The following is a 19859-nucleotide window of genomic DNA, read 5'->3' as shown; positions in this document are numbered from 1 at the left end:
AATTCTGATGGTGGCTTTGGAGGCTGCAGGTATCTTTTGCTTCCCCTCTGCCTTCCCCTTCTGCCTAGTGGCCACATGGTAGAAAAGGTCTCTGGAAACAAGTTCTCAGAGGCCCCTGCAACATGAGCCTCAGGGCTGGGCAGGAAGGAGGAGTACATGTGCCTGGATTGAGGGAGACCAGACCTGAGTGTTAGGGGTGGGTTGGGGGAGCTGGCGGCAGTGGAGTTATCCTCCACCAGGCAGCCCACGGAGATTTCCTTCTCTGAACCCACACCACCACCTGGTCTGGACTGGCCGCTGGCATCACAGCAAGACTGTTTTTATTATTCTTTGGATCACACATCTCCTGGATGCGGCACACATGTGCTCATTGCTGGACCTGGCAAAATTTTTGTCTTAAAGAAATTTAAGTGGCTTTATTTATTTTTTTCAATTAATTTATTTATTTGGCTGCATTGGGTCTTAGTTGCGGCACCCAGGATCTTCGCTGCAGTGTGCAGCCTTCTCTCTAGCTGCGGGCATGAGGGCTCCAGAGTGCGTGGGCTCAGTAGTTGTGGTGCGCGGGCTCAGTAGTTGCGGCACATGGGCTTAGTTGCCCCACGGCATGTGGGATCTTAGTTCCCTGACCAGGGATTGAACCTGCGTCCCTTGCATTGAAAGGCGGATTCTTAACCACTGGACCACCAGGGAAGTCCCTTAAGTGGCTTTATGATTAAAATACTAATCCACTGATTAAAACTTGAATGCAAAAAAAAACCAAAGAAACAAAAAACTTGAATGCTATTTACCTCTTTATTATTTGAGCATTATTAAACCTTACATTCTGGGTCTTTGGGAGGTTGCTGTGTGGTTGGATCTGCCCCTCCTTCTTTTTCATCTCCCTGCCTCACCCGGGACTCCAAGACCGGATCAATTTTCAAGGCTTATCTACCTCTGTTCCTTCTAGTGACTGCCTCCCTCCCATTATTCTTCTGACTCCTAATCAATTTTTTTGGGGCTTTTAATTTTTTGAGGTGTAATTTACATAAGATGAAGCACACAGATCGAGTTTTGAAAACTGCATATTCCTGTACAACTCACACCTCTATGGAAAGATCTTGATTGGATGTGTGTCCATCATTCCAGGAAGTTCCCTCATGGCTCTTCCCAGTCCACCCTCAATTTGTCCCCTGACTCAGGCAGTCACTGTTCTTACTTCTTTTACCATAGAAGTAAGTCCTAGAACTGCTTTCCTGTCCTAGAACTTCATATAAACGGGATCATGCAGTAAGTACTTTTTGCATCTAGCATCTTTCATTAGCATAATGTTTTTGAGATTCATCCATGTTGTTTCAGTGTCAGTAGTTCTTTCCTTTTTATTGCTGTGTAGTATTCCATTGTATGAATATACCACACATTGTTTATCATCCATCGACTGTTAGGCATTGGGTTGTTTCCAGTTTGGGGCTATTGTGAGTAAAAGTCCTATGAACCTTCTTGTAGAGGTCTTTTTGTGGACATATGTTTTTCTTTCACTTGGATAAATGTTTTGGAGTAGAACTTTGGGTCATATGATATGTGCATGTTTAGCTTTTTGAGAAATTCCCATTTTTTTCAAAATGATTGTACCATTTTCACACTCCCAGAATAAGAGTTCTGATAGTTCAACATCCTTGCCTACATTCAGTGTTGACTTTTTAATTTCAGCTGTTCTAGTGGGCATGAAGTAGATATCATTGTGACTTTAATTTGAATTTCCCTGTCATGTTAAGCAACTTTTCATGAGTTTTTTGGCCAAAGAAATATCTTTTATGAAGTGTTTATGAAGTTCAAGTATTATGCCCAGTTTTTATTGGGTTGCTTATATTTTTATTAATTTGAAGTTCTTTATATGTTCTGGTTACAAGTCCTTTGACAGACATATGTATTGTGAATATCTTCTCCCAGCATGTGGCTTGCCATTTAATTTTCTTAATAATCTCCTTTGACGAGCAGAGGTTTTTAATTTTGATGAAGTCCAGTTTTTCAGTTTTTTCTTTAGCAGTTCGTATTTTTTGTGTCCTCTCTAGGAAATCTTTTCCTGCCTCAAGGCCTCAAAGGTACTTGCCCATACTAATAAACCAAAACTTTATATTTTGGTTTTGCATCTGAGTCTGTGACCCATCGCACATTAATTGTGTGTGCTTTGTGTGCAGTGGGAGCAGTGGGGGCAGTGAGCAAAGACTCTTCTCTCCCCAGCTTTATGCAGTTGTCCCAGGACCACTTGTGGAAAAGACTGTCATTTCTCCCACTGAGTGGCTTTGACACCTTTTGGAAAGTCAATTGACATGTGAGTCTATTCCTAGGTTGTATTCTGTTCCATTGATCTACTTGTCTGTCCTCAGATCAGTACTGTACTGTTTTGATTACTATAACTTCCCTGCAAGTTTTGAAGTCAGGTGGTATGTAAAAAAACTGTTTGTTCTAGGTCCTTTAATTCCATATAAATTTTAGGCTAACTGGCAAATTTATACAGAAAAGACTTTTGGGATTTTCATGGGATTGTGTTGAATCTGTAGATCAATTTGGAGAAAATTGATGTTTTAACAATATTTACTCTTTCAATCGACAAACATGGTCTACCTTTATTTTCATTTCTTTCAGCAAAACATTGTAATTTTCAGTGAAGAAATCTTGTATTGTATAACCTTTTAAGCATTTATTCCTGAATTTATTTAAGCATTTATTCCTGAATATTTTATATCCTGAATATTTTATTCCTGAATAAATATTTATATCCTCAATATTTAATATTCCTGAATATTTTATATCCTTAATGCCATTTAAATGATTTTGCTACTGGTATATAGAAATATAATTGATTTCTGTGTATTGACTTTGTGCCCTGCAATGCTGTTACATTTATTAGTTCTAGTCATTTTGGGGAGTAAATTTCTGTGAATACAATCATGTTGTCTGAAAATAAAGGCAGTTTTACTATTTTCTTTCCAACAAGTATGTTCTTTATCTTTTTCTTGCTTTATTTCCTCCTTGTTAGGAGGAAAGTATTCAGTCTTTTCACCATTAAGTTGTTAGCTCTAGGTTTCTGTAGATGTCCTTTGTCAGACTGAGGACATTGATAATTTGTGTTTTTTCTTTCTGTCTCTCTTGTTTTTTGATCAACCCAGCTATAGGTTTTCCGATTTTATTAAGCTTTTCAAGGGACTAACTTTTGGTTTCATTAATTTTCTTTATTGTTTGTCCATTTATCTTTTTTAAAAAAATTAATTTATTTTTATTTATTTGGCTGCGCTGGGTCTTGGTTGTGGCACATGGGATCTTTGTTGCAGCATGTGAGATCTTTAGTTGTGGTATGTGGAATCTTTAGTTGTGGCATGCGGAATCTTTAGCTGTGTCATGCGAACTCTTAGTTGTGTCATGTGGGATCTAGTTCCCTGACCAGGGATCGAACCCGGGCCCCCTGCATTGGGAGCATGAAGCCTTAGCCACTGGACCACCAGGGAAGTCCCTGTTTGGCCATTTCTATTGTATTTCATTGTGTTCTACTATTTTTATTTCCTTTCTTCTAGTTACTGCAAATTTAAATTTGTTCTTCTTTTTGTAGTTCCATAAAGTGAAAGCTTAGGTCGTTAATTTTAAAAACTTTTTTTCTTGTCTAATATTAGCATTTGGAGCTACAAGTTTCCCTATACGAAGATTTTCCCTAGAGGAAAATTCCCTGTAGAAAAAGCACTGTTTTTCTGCATCTCATAAATTTTGATGTGCTGTTTTCTTCACTGTCAGTTGGTTTGAAATGTCTTCTGATTTCTCGTGTGAATTCCAGTCACTTTAAAAGATTCAATTTAAATCTTACGTCTTCTCTTTTCTGATGACTCTAGCCTATTTTCCTCTTTTCCACCTCATTCATTATATATTTTCTCTGTATACTTTTATACTCTGTTTTAGTCTCTCATTTTTTTTTATGCATACACATTTGTTTTATGTGTGTGTCTTTTACTGACTCCCAAAATGAATGATAGTCTCTTTGATTACAGGAACTCCATCGTATGCTGACTCTGTAAACTTTTTAGTACCTTGTCTGTAGTTGGCATACAATTAACAGACATTTCTTAAGCACCATTAATGTAGGAGCTATTGTGGATGATAAAGGTTGGGTATAATCCAGATACGCTTTAACTAATTTTTAAAAGATATTAACTAACGACACAAAATAATATATAATAAAAACCAAATGAGAGGAGATGTCATTAAACACTCCAGGTTCTCTGAAGAGGAAGAGGAGACTGTAGGACAAATTATTTGAGGAGGATTTCAGAGAGGACTTGGGATTTGAAGTGGCCCTGAAACAGAGGTGGGATTTAAGTGAAGATGGAGGAAATGCCATTCCCACTGTGGGAAAATCATGTGCAATGGTCCTGAGGTATAAATGTACACTGCCCATTTGGAGGATGGGGAGAGACCAGCATGGGAAAACTAGGGGACAGAAGTCAGGGCTACTGTGAAGCAGGATATGGAGGTATGTGTTTGGCATACTGTTTTTTTTTTTTTTTTTTTTTGCGGTACACGGGCCTCTCACTGTTGTGGCCTCTCCCATTGCGGAGCACAGGCTCCGGACGCGCGGGCTCAGCGGCTATGGCTCACGGGCCCAGCCGCCCCACGGCATGTGGGATCTTCCCGGACCGGGGCACGAACCCGTGTCCCCTGCATCGGCAGGCGGACTCTCAACCACTGCGCCACCAGGGAAGCCCTGGCATACTCATTTTTGGTGGCAAATCTGCTGTGCCACCTTGGTGCTCACACAGTTTTCTTTCCTGCTTGGCCCTCTTATTCTGCATCTGCCAGTCAGAGCTCCTCAGCAGTGCTTTCTGAGTAGCGTGGGAAGGAGTTTCCAGGCCAAATCCCCTGCCTCTTGGCACTTGGACTTAGGCACTCTTTGTTGCCTCTTGGCTCTTGGACTTAGGCACTCTTTGTTTTCTCTTGGAGATTTTCTTTCTTGGTTGCCTCTGGAGTCCAGTCACTCCTCTGAAGCAGCAGTTGTGGTTTTTCAAGGCTGGTGGCCAGGAGGAGGCCTGGTGATTTGGTTCGTTTCCAGGAAATCTTGTTCTAGCTCCACCCTCCCTGCCCAGTTCAAAGAGTGTCCACACCCTTAATTAAGAAAAAGGAAACCACCTTTTCCAAATGAATATCAAAAAACAGAGAACCTAAGTGTACTTCTCTGGGAAGATCAAAGCACTTCCGTCCACAAACCAATATTGACATTGACCCTTTGTACCCGTTCATTCACTCAGGAGCCTTTGTTTTCATCATTCTCTTCTAATGCATCTGGCTGGGAACACAATAGACATTTACATCCCACAGAATTTTACTGTAGACCTTTGGTTTGCATAATCTTAAGCTAAATGTTTTGGATGTGTGTGTGTGTGTGTGCAGGACTGGTCTGAGACTTGGGAGAAGCTGCAGGCTCTTGCAGTAGTGTTGGGCCAACAAGGCTACTCACAAGGTGGGTAGCAAACAGCAAATTCAGAAGCTGGACAGTCTGAGAGTCCAGAAGAGGGAGCATTAGGGCTACTCAGGAAAGGCTTCCAGAAACCTCGGGGGTGGAGGGACTGAATTTAGATTCAGGAGGGGATAATGTAAGCATCGTCTTAGAGTTGCCACTGAGCACCGCATTTCAGGGGGGCAGTTAGAAGCCTACCCCGCTGAGACAGAAGGGCATGTGTGGAGGGGGTGGGTGGAGAAATGAAGCTTTGGTGGAGGCTATTTCTCTAGGCTTCCCGAGGCCGAAATCTATCCTCAAACAGTAGCCAGAACCCGTAGAATTAAATGTATTTCTAACTAAGATTTATTTGTATGCCCATGTGTAAAATTTATTATACTTATAATAATCCACTTTTTAAAATGCAGTGTGAGTTATGGCTAGTTAAGTTTCTGAGGTTGAAATCAGCCTCAGGCCTTGGTCCTGCTGGGTCTCTCTGGGACCCCTGTCTGCTCAGCCAGGCCATGAGGAGTGGCAGCAAATGGAAGAGAGAAATCCTGCTTCTCTAGTGTCCAGGGCTGGGCAGAGAGGTATCTTCAGGGGGTCCCACCCCCACCCAATGGCACAGAAGAACCTTCTTCAGCAGATGGAATGTAGGGAGGCTAGGCTGGGGCTGGGTCAGTTCAAAGCTCCCCAGGGCACACCCAGTGGCAGCCTAACCAACCTCCCTAAGGGACTGGAGTCTGGATCAGACCACCTATTATATGCATTTGGAGGGTAGAAACCAGGAAACCAGCCACATTAGGGGACACTTTAGGGGTATTCTTTAAAGCTCCTGATTTGTTGGTTTGGGGAGCTGAGGGCACTTTGATTTTTAAAATATACTGCATCCGGGACTACTGCTTTGGGAGACTCAGGCAGCTTCCTCCAACTCCAGAGCACGTAGTAGAATAAAATAGGAATAAATGGCTGCTTAAAATTTAAAAAAAATTCCTTTCCCCCAAAGTGGGGCCAGCCCATCGGGGCCTGCTGGCTGCTGGGCTTAGCTTCCTGCTGCAGCGGGAAGCCGGCCTCCCTCTCGCAATGCTGGGGCGTGGCTCAACAGTGCCCTCGACCCTCACACCAGGCTTCTTGGCTTTGGGAAGAGATGTCAGGGTCAAGCTCTGTGACAGGTGTGAGGACACAGTGAACACTGTGTATCCCTGGTTAAAATGGACCTGTGGTGTAACTGAGTTTCCCACCGTGGGATAGAGGGTCACTCAGCAGAAGGCTGGAAGGGGGCTCAGTTCCTGCTCCCTGCCTGGCCTGATCAGGGCATGTGGGGACCCAGGGAGGGGCCCCAAGCCCAGCCAGCTCCCTCGTCCATGTGCCTCTCAGTCCTCTGTCACTTCCTTCCTGTTTCGTGGCCCCATGGTTTCATAATTTTAAAAACTCTTCCATAGCTACATGCACTCTGAACTTCTTCTATTTTGTCCTTTTTGGTCACATGTGCCTTGGAGGTAAGTGTTTCAGCAACTCCCCATGGCCAGCTTCCCTGTGCCCTGCCCTGTCCACGCTTCAGGCCTCGGGGCTACCGTCACCGCACTCCCCGTCTCACACAGTGTTGTTTTTCTCACCAGAGTTCAGACATCCTCAGCAGCATTGGCTATGAGACCATCATCCAGCATCTGAACACTGGCCGCAAGAACTGCAAAGAGTTTGAAGACTTTTTAAAAGAAAGGTACATGTTGTTTCTCTCTGAAGACAGAGGGTGGACAAAACACTCCCACACAGACAAGGACAGTTTACTGGTTTTGTTTGTTTTTAATGGTCCACAAAACCCTCTGTTGTAAAGTTATGGAAGGATCCCCAAGAAGTAAATGATATCTTTGTCCTAAAGCTTTTAGGAAGCTGTTCAAGAGATAAGATTTATGAATGAAACAGCAAACAAAATATAATAAAATACTAAGTTTTGTGATACGTATGATACTGAAAGACCTCACGGGAGAGGAGAGCTTGGGACGACTGGCAAAAACGGAGGGCCAGCGTCATGGAGGAGGAGATCTTGAAGTGTCCCTTAACTCGAGGAAGAGATGGCTTTGGTCTGTGGAGGAACACCCAGGTGTCTATGGGAGGGCGGCAAGCAGGGCCTGTGCAGTGACAGGGAGGCAGAGCCTGGCTCAGAGACCACTGAGCTGCGGTGGTGGGAAAGATGCAGGTGCCAGTAGTGGTGCTCCGCAGGGTGGTGGGCTTGGTGGCCTGAGGGGATCTGGCATGCTTTAGAGGATTCCCTCCGCTCCCCTTCTCTTCCCTTCCTTTCCTTTTTTTTTTTTTTTTTGCGGTACGCAGGCCTCTCACTGTTGTGGCCTCTCCCGTTGCGGAGCACAGGCTCTGGACGTGCAGGCTCAGCAGCTATGGCTCACGGGCCCTGCCGCTCCGCGGCATGTGGGATCCTCCCAGACTGGGACACGAACCCGTGTCCCCTGCATCAGCAGGCGGACTCTCAACCACTGCGCCACCAGGGAAGCCCAAAATGCATCCTTTTTTACAACTAGAGTCAGTTTCAGGTGTGTTTCACTCTACATTATCAGGAGTGGGCAAAAAGTTTAGAAATAGAATCCAAGAGTAGAGGCCCAAGAAAACACAGGATTCTTGCTCAAGCTATGGTAGTGAGGGGAAGGTATTGTATAAGATCAGAAGGGCAGAAAAGAATTCGCGCGCATGGTTTCAGAGCAAGTAGATAGGGTTGCCCACAGTACCAGGAGCAAGGTAAACCCAAATGACGCAACAGCCGTGCAAATTACCTCGGCCAAAAAAAAGGAGGGAGAGAAGAAGGGAGAGAGGGAGGAAGGAAGATATGAAGTCAAAAAGAGCAAAAGAACCAGGGCCCCAAACTCAAGAACAGATAGACAAAGCCACTCCAAAATCTGGGTAACTGATCCCAAGTAGAAAATTTACCAAAAGGGAATAATAAAAGTATTCAGAGAGAGAATCCAGGAAAAATTTCATGGAATGTAGAAGAACTAAATAGATCTGAAGGACACACACTATAAACCAGGAAACATTGATACACAGTAATCAATATTGATTATGATTATTTAAGAGTCAACATTAACATTCATCCTGGTTAAGTTATTTAGTTAAAGAAAGAATACTTCAAGTATCTAGGAAAGAAATGAACCAAGTTTTTGAAATAGGAATGAGCAGCAGGGAATCTGGATGGCCTTGGGTTTCTCTTCAATGACGGAAGCCAATGGAACAAGTTCAGCAGAGTTCTGAGGGAAAGTTTAAGAACATTCATTACACCAGCGAGGTTGTCATTCAGATATAAAGGCCACACCATCATCAAAAAATCTACAAATAATAAATGTTGGAGAGGGTGTGGAGAAAAGGGAACCCTCCTACACTGTTGGTAAGGATGTAAATTGGTGCAGCCACTGTGGAGAACAGTATGGGGGTTCCTCAAAAAACTAAAAATTGAGTTACCGTATGATCCAGCAGTCCCATTCTGGAGCATATATCTGGAAGAGACGAAGACTCTAATTTGAAAAGATACATGCACCCCAGGGTTCATTGCAGCACTATTTACAAGAGCCAAGACATGGAAGCAACCTAAATGTCCATCAACAGATGAATGGATAAAGAACCTGTGGTACATATATATACAATGGAACACTACTCAGTCGTAGAAAAGAATAAAATAGTGCCATTTGCGGCAACATGGATCAACCTAGAGATTATCATACTAAGTGAAGTAAGACAGAGAAAGACAAATATCCTATGATAACACTTACAGGTGGAATCTAGAAAAGATAAAAATAAACTTATTTACAAAACAGAAACAGACTCACAGACATAGAAAACAAACTTATTATGGTTACCAAAGGAGAAAGGTGGGGGGAGGATAAATTAGGTGTGTGAGGTTAACAGATGCACACTACTATATATAAAATAGATAAACAACAAGTACCTACTGTATAGCACTGGGAACTATATTAGATATCTTGTAATAACCTGTAATGGAAAAGAAACTGAAAAATAACATATATAGATATATGTATATGTATAACTGAATCACTTCGCTGTACGCCTGAAAGTAACACAACCTGGTAAATCAACTATACTTCAATAAAAAGTAAAAAATAATAATTTCAAATGTGAAGGCCACAGGTAAATGGTTTCAAATATGAAAGAACTCAGGAAATACTGATGCCCTCCCTTCTGAGCCATTTTGGCAAAAGGTCACAAAGTGATGAAATTCAGCCAAAAGATCACAAAGTGAAGAAATGAACCAAAATACAAATCTTAGGGATGGAAAAGCTATGGTAATAGGACTGGTAGTGAGCATCACATCCATTTTAATAAATAGTTAAGACTACACAACTGGGGGAATTATGATTGGAGAACAAAGTGTGTTATAGACACAAATGAAGTAAAAATAATGTAAACATTATCAAGGAGGAGGTGGAGGTACGATAGTGCTAATCATCTCATCCTTTCACGGGCGGGCTGTCAAACATCTGAAACTGTCAAAAACTGAAGTAGGTCATTAAAATATTTTAATGTCTCAATCCCCTTAATTATTTTCATAAACTCCTTTTTAGCTTTAGAAGGATATTTTAGGAATTAATTTTTCCTGTGGCAAAGAAACAATTATTTGAAATTCAGCAATTCCTTCAGCTTCCTTTCAGTTTTCTTTTCTTCTGTGAAATTTAAATAAAATCAGGCTTAATACTTTATTTTTAAATAGCATGTAGAATATAGTCTCATTCTTTTAAAATTACTCATGCCTGTCTGTCCATCCTTCCTGCCTGCATATCTGCATAAAGAAATGTCCATTACAATCATCACCTGGTGTTAATATTAATTATTTTTAGTTGGTGGAATTTTGGACAGTTTGTTGCTTTCTTCTATGTATTTTTCTTTTTCCTTATTTTTGAATAATGAGCATGTATCATTTTAATAAAATGGATAAGGTCATTATTTAGAAAGGACAGATGAGAGTGGGAGAAACTTTATAACATGTAAGAATAAGTATTGATATTCATAATAAAGAACTTCTACAAAATAATAGGAAAAAGGCAAAACACTCAGTTAAAAAGTTGCGATAGGGCTTCCCTGGTGGCGCAGTGGTTGAGAGTCCACCTGCCGATGCAGGGGACGCGGGTTCGTGCCCCTGTCCAGGAGGATCCCACATGCCGCAGAGCGGCTGGGCCCGTGAGCCATGGCCACTGAGCCTGCGCGTCCAGAGCCTGTCCTCCACAACGGGAGAGGCCACAACAGTGATAGGCCCGCGTACAGAAAAAAAAAAAAAAAATTGGGATAATGTGAGTAGGTAACTCATAGAAGAATATATACAAATGTCCAATAAATATATAAAATGCATAATCACACTAGAACTCAAGGAAAAGCAAATTAAAATGAGAGTTTTTTTTAACGTCTGTCACTAAAGACTGGTAATAATTAAAAAGGAATTATAATATCCAGTGTGGGGGAGGGTTTCTGGGAATGGGACTCTTACACACTTTTGGTGGGAATATAAATTGGGAAGGCTTTTTTGGAGGGCGATTTGGCACTGTTTTCCAAAATTTAAAACACATATTCCTCTGATCTAGTAAATCCACTTTCTCAGAAGTCCTAGCCTAGAGAAACATTCTCAGAGATGCCCATGAATGTCTGTCTGAGGATGTTCATTTAGCTTTTTTTGGCAGTAATGAAGAAACAAATAGGTGACCCTGAACTGTGGAAAACTCCATATTATGAACACGGTGGTTAGCATGTACTGATAAGGAAAGATCTATATGATGTATTTATTACTAGGTGAAAAACAGAACAGCAAATAATAGAATGATCTCAATTATGTAACCGTTGTGTATTTGTGAGATACAGTTATGTAAATGCAGAAAAAGAACTGGAAAGGTACATACCAAGCTTAGCAGTGGCTCCCTCTGGGGAGAGGAGTGGAATTGGGGGATAGCGTGAAGGGGGACTTTTTGTGTTTTATTCCATATGACTTTGTGTTGTGTGAATCTTTTGCAGTGAGAATGTATTCATAATATACTTTTTTTCTTTTAATTTGAAGAAAGTGGGGTAGATGAGCTTAAAGGGTTTAGATAAGGCCGGGGCTGGGACACAAAGTGGAGATGGTGACAGAGGGCCATGAGGCTAGGGGAAGGGGGGAAGTGAGGGATGTTTTGTGCTTTACACAGACCTGTGCCACACCGAGTAACAAGCAGATGTTCTTGTGAGACATGCCAACTTCAGGGTTTATATTCTGAAATTCCCCTCTCTTTGGTATGGTTTAGCTGTGTATTTGAATTGACTATGAATGAGGAACTCTATAGGTTGGTTAAAGGATACTCTTAGAGAAGATGGGAGGGGTGGGCCTTAGGATTGCAGCGTTTCGTGGAAATATCTTTTACTCCACTTATAAAAGGTATGTTTTATATCTATATAGATTTATATAGATTATTTATATAAATTATGGATCATAGTTTTGAAAATTATTCTGTAATGTGCTAGCCAGTATTGGTCAAGGGGCCATGCTTGGTCTGGCTTTAATATTCAAGCTAGAGACTTTTTGCTGGAGAAGAACACCTTTGAGATGAAGGCCACTGTTCTTTTACAGTTCCTCCTGGTTCTGTAGAGGAGAGTTTCACATTTTAGAGAAATGTGTCATATCTGAGCTTCTACTGTCAAGGGTACAGTTTTGCCTTCAAGGGAAGTGCCATGTGTCTGAAATAAGAATCAGCCCTGAGAAGGACTCATAACCCTCTTTTATGTTCCTTTTAGGGCATCAATTGAAGAGAAATATGGCAAAGATCTGCTCGGCCTCTCTAGGAAGAAGCCATGTGGACAGTCTGAGACCAAGTAGGTGCCACATTTCTTTCTGGTTTCTAGGTTGGCTGATACCACTCAGAGCCCCCAGCACTTCAGCAGGCAGAGCTGGCCAGTAGGGTGAAGTGTGTTGGGTGAAAAAAAAATTTTAATTTTTTTTATTTCTAGTTGTGAAAAATATATAGAAAAATAGAAAGAAAGCTGAAATGAATTATGAAGCCATAACCCATTAATATTTTCTAAATTTTCCTTGAAGACCTTTCCTATATATACTTTTTATAGGTAGAATTATACATAATTTTATGCTAGAAGTTTAATAGAGAGGGTATTCTTGTTTTATTTATATGTATATATATGTGTGTGTGTGTGTGTGTGTGTGTGTATAAAACACACCCATAGTTTGTGATAGCTACAAGAGACTCTCTTTGCACTATTTCATAGTTCTCACCACCAGTGTGAGATTTCTTTACCACAATTATTTATTCTTCCATCATTCATTGAATACTCTGAGGATACAGAGATGGCCAGACATGGTGCCTACTTTAGGAACACACTCCCTCGTATACAGGGCTGGCTTCCTGGGCAGTCGTATAGGATCTCACACATAGATAGGCTTCGTAATTGGTTTAATGCTCTTTGCCGTCACTATTTGAAATTCTTAGTGATTTATAAACAAGGGATCCTACATTTTCATTTTGCAGTGGGCCTCACAAATTATGTAACCAGTCCTACTCACATGGAAGTTTCTAAATTCCTTCTCTAACATAGCATACTGAGGGAGACTAGGGGGAAATTGTTTAGGCAGACCTTTGAAGATCTCTGCAGATGTAATCACACCTCATGCTGACATGCACACTGCTTTGGCTGTGCTGTAGACAGCTGCAGAGACACCCTGAGGTCTGTGTCCCCTCAGAGGTAGTACAGGGAGCAGACAAGACATTGCCCTTCCCCTTCTCTTCTCTTGATCCTAAGACGCACACACACACACACACACACACACTCACTTATCCCAGACTACAAAGTACTGGATTATTGAGGAGGAGGAAAACATTGGGAGATATTTAAAATATTAACAGTTACATAAACCTTAAAAACTTGTTACCCTCAGACAGAGGAAATTAGTACAAGGAGAATTTGTTTGTTGATTATATTCTATATATTTTTGATGTTTTAAATGAAAAAATTTAAAACACACTGAAAAGTAAAAAGACAAACGTAATGAATGGCTGTGAATCCATCACCCAGATTTAACAATTATTCATACTTGTCATATTTTCTTAATGTAGTTTTTTGGTGTTTAAACCTGGAGTCAGCTATTTTTCCACATATTTCTCCACGTTTTCCTTTCATGATTAATCATATTTAGAGATGAAACTCTGAGTTCTAGAGTTGGTCATTGTCACAGAGGTGTCACTGTTTCTAGGCTGTTTCAGGGGACAGATTTTAAAAGCCTGAGTTCATATTGATATTTCCAATTCTAATTAACTTTACAGTTCACTTAACTTCTTTCATTTTATATTTATTTCCTCTTGCACTGAAAAATCTTGGTTCCTGACAATATTAGCAGAATTATTTGCTTTATATGACAATATATAGTAAAATGTTTCAAAATAATAATATTAAACTGCTACTAACAATAAAACTTCTGAATGAAACTTAACATTTCTTTGCAGTTCTTTTTGCAGTTCTTCTTGACCTTATATCCCTCTAAGAACACTGTGTTCTAAGGTCATGTAAAATACTATTTTCTGTGTGATTATGTAAACAGTTTTATATATAGTTAAGTTTGTTTGTTTTAAATTTTAAGGATTAATTTCTTTTCCTGCTTGGTTTAGTTTCTTTTTTGAATATGTAAAACATTTCTATGTTCGAGGTCAGAATTGCATAGTATTAGGTAGGTTTCACTGTTATTCAAGGAGGGTTTAGATACTTTCAAGGAAGATTAGTGGGTCAGTTGATCCAAAAACTTGTTTATTCATAAAGAAGCATAAGCCATTTGGGAAGATATCCAAAAAAATTTTAGGTGATGTGATGGAAAATAGCCATATTCTCTCACATAGTACTTCTTGAAAAATATATTTGGCAGAATGAGTCTGATCCAAAGTGATATTTCTTGCACATTTGACTTAAACTTGGTAAATTCATTAAGAGACTATAGCGCCATTCTCTTCTGTGACGAAAGCCCGTCAGTTTTCCTTCTAAGAATTCCTCAGAGAGGAAGGTGCAACAGGATATGAGACCTGGGGACTGTGTTTCCAAGGTGGAAGTGAAAGACCATTCAGGTACTTCTGTTTTTGTCACCTCCAGGGTGATCTTTAGGAAGGTGCCCTAGATGAGAGTGCACGACTTTGTTTGTCCAGGGACTAAATAGGATTTTTTCACCTCATCGACCACTTTGAGAGACTTCGGCTTTCTGATGGGCCCTGTTAGGGTTTAAGGCCAAAGTGCTTATTAAAAGGTGGCAGAATATTTTCTTTTCCCACAGTTAAGGAGAACACCAGGGAGAAGAGGGCATGGACGTTGAGAGAACACCATCCCCAAGGTTCAGATTCTATCCTCAGATTGTCGTCAGTTTTGGACATGGGAAACAGCAATAAAGTGATGGTGTGGGACAACAAAGCTGATGACAAACTAAAGGGAGTTTGGGGCTTCTATCTTAGTGGTGTTTTAGGCAGTCACTTAGGGTAGGAGAAAAATTTTAGACCCTGAACAGACTTTATCTCTAAGTCACTTTCCAACTCCACAGCTCACTATGGGGAAGACTTCTAGTTGTATCTGCAGCCATAGCCATCTTTCTCCCTCACTAATTCCAGTCATAAGTCTGCTCCCCAGTGGGGCTCATTCATCCTTCTGGGCCACTTGTGCCTTTGTTTGGATATGGACACTTTTCTAGTGCATTGCATGCCTTGAAAAATTGTATCATAAGATGGATAAAGTGTATGGAGACTGTGCAGTTATGTTTTTCTGCTTAGTGTGTTTGTAATAACTGGGAATGTTTATGTGAGAAAAGGCAGGGAGAAATAAGAACGCTTTGTTTTGGGACAAATAAACAGAGTGAGAAAAATGAGGTGTAGCTAAAAGAAGGGGCCAGCTGGAAGATACAAGTGTTATTAGTTTGCAAAATAGCAGAACTTTCCACCTACATATATACATATAGAATATGATCCATGATCCCATGCTGTTGTGGCTGGGGGCTGGGGGACCATGACTTCACTAAGTCCCATTCCTTCTTGAGTGGCTGGAGTGAGCCCAGTGAGATATGCTTCCATGAAAGCGGCAGTGAGCAAGAAAATCCCCAGGGCCACTTCACCTTAAAAGGAGGCTTTTTTTTTTTAATTTTTTTTTTTGTGTGTGATAAGTGAGCCTCTCACTGTTGTGGCCTATCCCGTTGCGGAGCACAGGCTCCAGACGCGCAGGCTCAGCGGTCATGGCTCACGGGCCCAGCCACTCCGCGGCATGTGGGGTCTTCCCGGACCGGGGCACGAACCTGTGCCCCCTGCATTGGCAGGCGGACTCTCAACCACTGCACCACCAGGGAAGCCCTAAAAGGAGGCTTACTAAGGAAGTGTAGGATGGGGGTGAACTAAAACCATGGGCAAGGGCGAGCTATAAGGGAGGAGGAGCCATGGGTTATGAGGGAAAGGCGCAGGGAGACGGAGAGAAGGTATGAAAAATGAGTTTGGTCTTCTCCACAGAAACTGTGAGGTAAGAAATGTGTCTTGTTTTAAGCTGCTAAATTTGTGGTAGTTTGTTCATCAGTGGTGGAACACTAAATCGATGTGTTTAATGTCTGTCTCCTCTGTTAAGACTCTTAAGTCTGGGACAATATCTGTCTTGTACTGTTGAATCACCAACATCTATTGCAATGCCTTGGCCCATAGTTTATGTGCAGTAAGTATGTGTTGATTGAAGAATGGATGAAAAAGGAGGTGATCAGGAGCCACAGTTTGAATCCTTCCTTTATGTATTCATATTTCTAATTACCATACTTTAAAGAATGACTGGTATTCTTATGAGAAAGGGACCATAACTCCCATATTATTGTTGGGAGAAATGAAGCATGAAGAATTTTGGCATCTGGCTCCACCCAGGTAGACAGTGAAGCATTTATGATGCTTGTGCCTGGGACTGAAAGGGTAAGAGAGAGGAAACTGGACTGAAGAAGTCTTGATCTTTTGGTGTCTTCTCAAGCTCCCAGGCAAAGATCAGACCGTAGGCTATCAGTTAAGATGTGGGCTGGGAGAAACACACAATGGCATTATAATAAGGTTATACAGCCAATTTCCAGAACCGAAATTATATATGTGCTTTTTTTTTTAAGCACCCTGAAGCGGGCCCTTGACGTCTTCAAGCTACGTAAGTGATTCTTTAAAAATGTATTTGCTGTCTTTGGCAAGCTCTGTGTCTGTCGTCAAAGGTGCGTTTTAATTTGAACAGCAATCTCATACTGGGTGAAAAAAAAAAAAATCAGAGCAACTCCTAAGGTGAGGAATAGCCCTTCAGAGTTGAAATGAGCTGGAGAACGGTCCACACTTGCACGTTATGATGTACATTTGACTTACGTAGGGCAGTGGTTCTCACACTGCAAACTCAGGGTGAGGCCCTGGCACTGATCTTCCAGGGGTCCTGTCCAGTTCTAGTATTCCCTGGGCCTGTTACTCAGAATTTAAGACTTTAAGTCCTTCTGTTCTTCATGCTTCCAAGCTAAGGGCTTTAATGTGGCACAGTATGTGCTTAACATGTTTCTGTAGCTAGTTGAGTGGTTCTAGACATCTTTCCGTTTCAGTTCATGCAGATCTGTCTCACTCTTACATTTAAAATATTTTTATTCTACAAAATGCCACATTTCCTCCAGAAAGGTGATACTGATTTTTTCCCCACCAACAATGCTGTTTTTCCCCATGCTTGCCAATACCAAGAATTTTTACACTTTAAAAATTTTGCCAAACTGAAAGGTAAAAAGTGATAGTTTTCAGGGTTTTAAAGCTTTGTGTTTTTTCAGTAGTTTTAAGGCTGAATACATTTTCAAATGTTTACTGGCTATTTGGCCAATCTTTTTAAAAATTTCATGTTTTTTAACCATTTAAAAAATACTGGAGTATATATATTTATTTTGATTTGTGAAAGCCCTTTGTTACATAAATTGCAAATATTTTTTCCAGTTTGTCATGTACCTTCTAACCTTGTTCAAGGTTATTTGACACACACGCAAGTTTAAAATTTTTTCTTAGGTCAGATCTGTCAGTCTTTCTAGCTTTAATGCCATCTTCAGTTTGTTTTCTTAGAACAAGAAAGGTAAGCATTTCGGTTTTTCTATTAAAAAAGTAAGCCGTGCTTATTACAAAGAAAATAAAGGGAAAAACACCAATAATCTTTCTATCCAGAGATAAATTTCTTATGGGCTCATGAGATTTTAGAGATGGAAAGAACCTCAGAGTCATGTAATGAGAAATAGGATCGAGTTTGAAATTGTAATGGGTTTAGTAATGTGTGCTAGCGTGCAAGCTCCATGAGCTTCTCCCTGGCCCCGGGCATGCACTAGGTTATAGCAGTTAGTGGTAGGAAGCTAAGCTAAAGGTTTGCCAGCTCGGTCTTGGTGGCCAGGGCAATGCTGGGCACATGGAGGGGCTCAATAAATGTTGGTGACCAAGTGAAGCAGGTTAACTTTACCACTTGCCCTAGCGTTTTGTATGTATTTAAACTTTTTGTATAGTTTCTTTGGTTTGAAATCAGACATGTGTAGATCTTTTTTTTTTTTTTTAATTCTTTTTGCAGAAATAGACAGTGTGGCACAAAGTCACATTCAGCTTGCACAGACTCTAAGAGAAGAGGCCAGGAAGATGGAAGAATTCAGGGAAAAGCAAAAGTTACAGCGAAAAAAGGTTGGGTTTACGTATGTGTTAAGATGTTGCCATTCTTCCAGCAGAAAATTCCAGGCTTGTTTGTTCATTAAACTCCTTGACCCATTTCCTACCCTCAAGCACCCACACTCTTCTTTTAACCTATGAGATTATTTACTGGGAACCATACGGGCACTCAGTCTAGATGGTGATGCCTCTGTGCCCATTTGCACGTTAGGGCAGTTCTTTTTTAATTGCTGTAAGAGTCAGGGATCCAGCCTGCTTTCCTCTTCTTTTTATATCTGCTGCCACTGTTTAAACTATGACTGGAAGGGGGAACCCCTCTGTCTTCATAAGGGTCTAGCATGTGCTACCAAGGTGGTAGGTTCTCAGACGACACTCCTCCTCCTGGACAAGGCAGTAAGGGGAGGATAAGAAGTAGAGGGGACCCATGTTCTCCCTGGAGACCATAATGTCGTCCAACCACCCTATTTTACAAATAGGGAAACTGAGGCCCTGGGAAATTCAAGTCTTTTTGGCCTCAAAGCAGATGTTTACAGGCTCTTTTTCATTTATAGGGTTTAATCTGGCCAATTATATGGAAGGAGATGGGAGTGAACAAGAGTTAATAAAACTGGTAAACATTTGGGAAGTTATAGGCATCAAGAAAAGAAGTCCAGATTTATATTAAAGTGTTCCTTAGACTAGACCACTGTTCTGACTTCCTTCTGTTTTGTTCCTTAAAGACTTGTACATTCAGGTTGGCCTGGCAGCCAGATAGGGCCCTTCCAGAACTTTTACATTTAATTAATTAATTATTTAAATTTGTTGGCCACACCAGAAGCACAGAGTCTTAACCTCTGGACTGCCAACCTCTGGACTGGTCTCCAGGGTTGGAATGAACTTCACATGGGGGATAAGCTCTTCCCTATTTGGCATCCAAACATTCCCACCCAGGTCTCTCCATACAGCTCTGCATGGACTTTTTGGACATCTTTCTTCATCTTGGCCCTTTAGTGTCTGGAAGTCTGCAGTGTGTATTCAGTAAACAGCTGGCTCTACCCCTACCTCAATCTCAGCAACTTTGCCTGTGGTTCTAAATCAGAGTCTAATTCCAGCTTCCTTGGTGGCCACTTGGCATTCAGAGTGGGTGGCACTATCTTAAGAGCCTGACTGCCTTACATATATTGTCATTTCATGAGCCGCTCTTAACTGCTATACCTCTTATAGGAAGGAAGGGTAGAAACCAACAGTTAAGGAACATCATGTCAGGTGTTTTCACACAAACTCAAGCTTCATGTATGAGGTTTGAGGGGGTGCATCTGACCTAAAGTACTTTTCAGAGCAAAAATAATATGTATATTACACCCATCTACTGGACGGTCAAACTCTTTTTGGCTGACATTGCCAGCCCTGCCTGCCTCTCCAAAGGATTTACAATTTTTCAGAAGCAAAATGCCTTAGACAACCAGAGTCTCTGCACACATGATTTCCCCTAAGAGGAGAAGAGGGTCATTTCCTCACATTATTAAGTGCCCTCGGTTGCCTTAGTTATTTCAGGGAGAGTTTTGTTAATTTTGCAAGGCTTCTGAAACTTCCCTTCCTAGCAGGTTACAAAGACCAAGTTCTCACAGCTAGAAGAACTGTTCTGAATTCTCTTAAGCAACAGAGGCGCCTGGGCTCCTTCCACCACTGTCACCCAAATTCCCTATATTGTGTGCTCTCAAGAGCAGGAAAATACCTTCTGA

The 19859-nt window shown here is 41.2% G+C and overlaps 1 protein-coding gene across 2 annotated transcripts in view; it reads left to right on the top strand.

The window, feature by feature from the left end:
- PSTPIP2 (proline-serine-threonine phosphatase interacting protein 2) overlaps nt 1-19859 on the top strand; it is an 84522-nt gene that overhangs the window by 44077 nt on the left and 20586 nt on the right. For both annotated transcript variants that reach the window (XM_019936979.3, XM_019936978.3), the window contains exons 2-5: nt 7075-7175; nt 12227-12304; nt 16593-16627; nt 18047-18153. In XM_019936979.3, the coding sequence (XP_019792538.1) occupies nt 7075-7175; nt 12227-12304; nt 16593-16627; nt 18047-18153 (321 nt within the window). The remainder of the gene's footprint in view (nt 1-7074; nt 7176-12226; nt 12305-16592; nt 16628-18046; nt 18154-19859) is intronic.

The sequence above is a fragment of the Tursiops truncatus genome, chromosome 13 (genome assembly GCF_011762595.2).
Source record: "Tursiops truncatus isolate mTurTru1 chromosome 13, mTurTru1.mat.Y, whole genome shotgun sequence".
Classification (NCBI taxonomy): domain Eukaryota; kingdom Metazoa; phylum Chordata; class Mammalia; order Artiodactyla; family Delphinidae; genus Tursiops; species Tursiops truncatus.
This window is presented reverse-complemented; position numbering and strand designations above follow the sequence as displayed.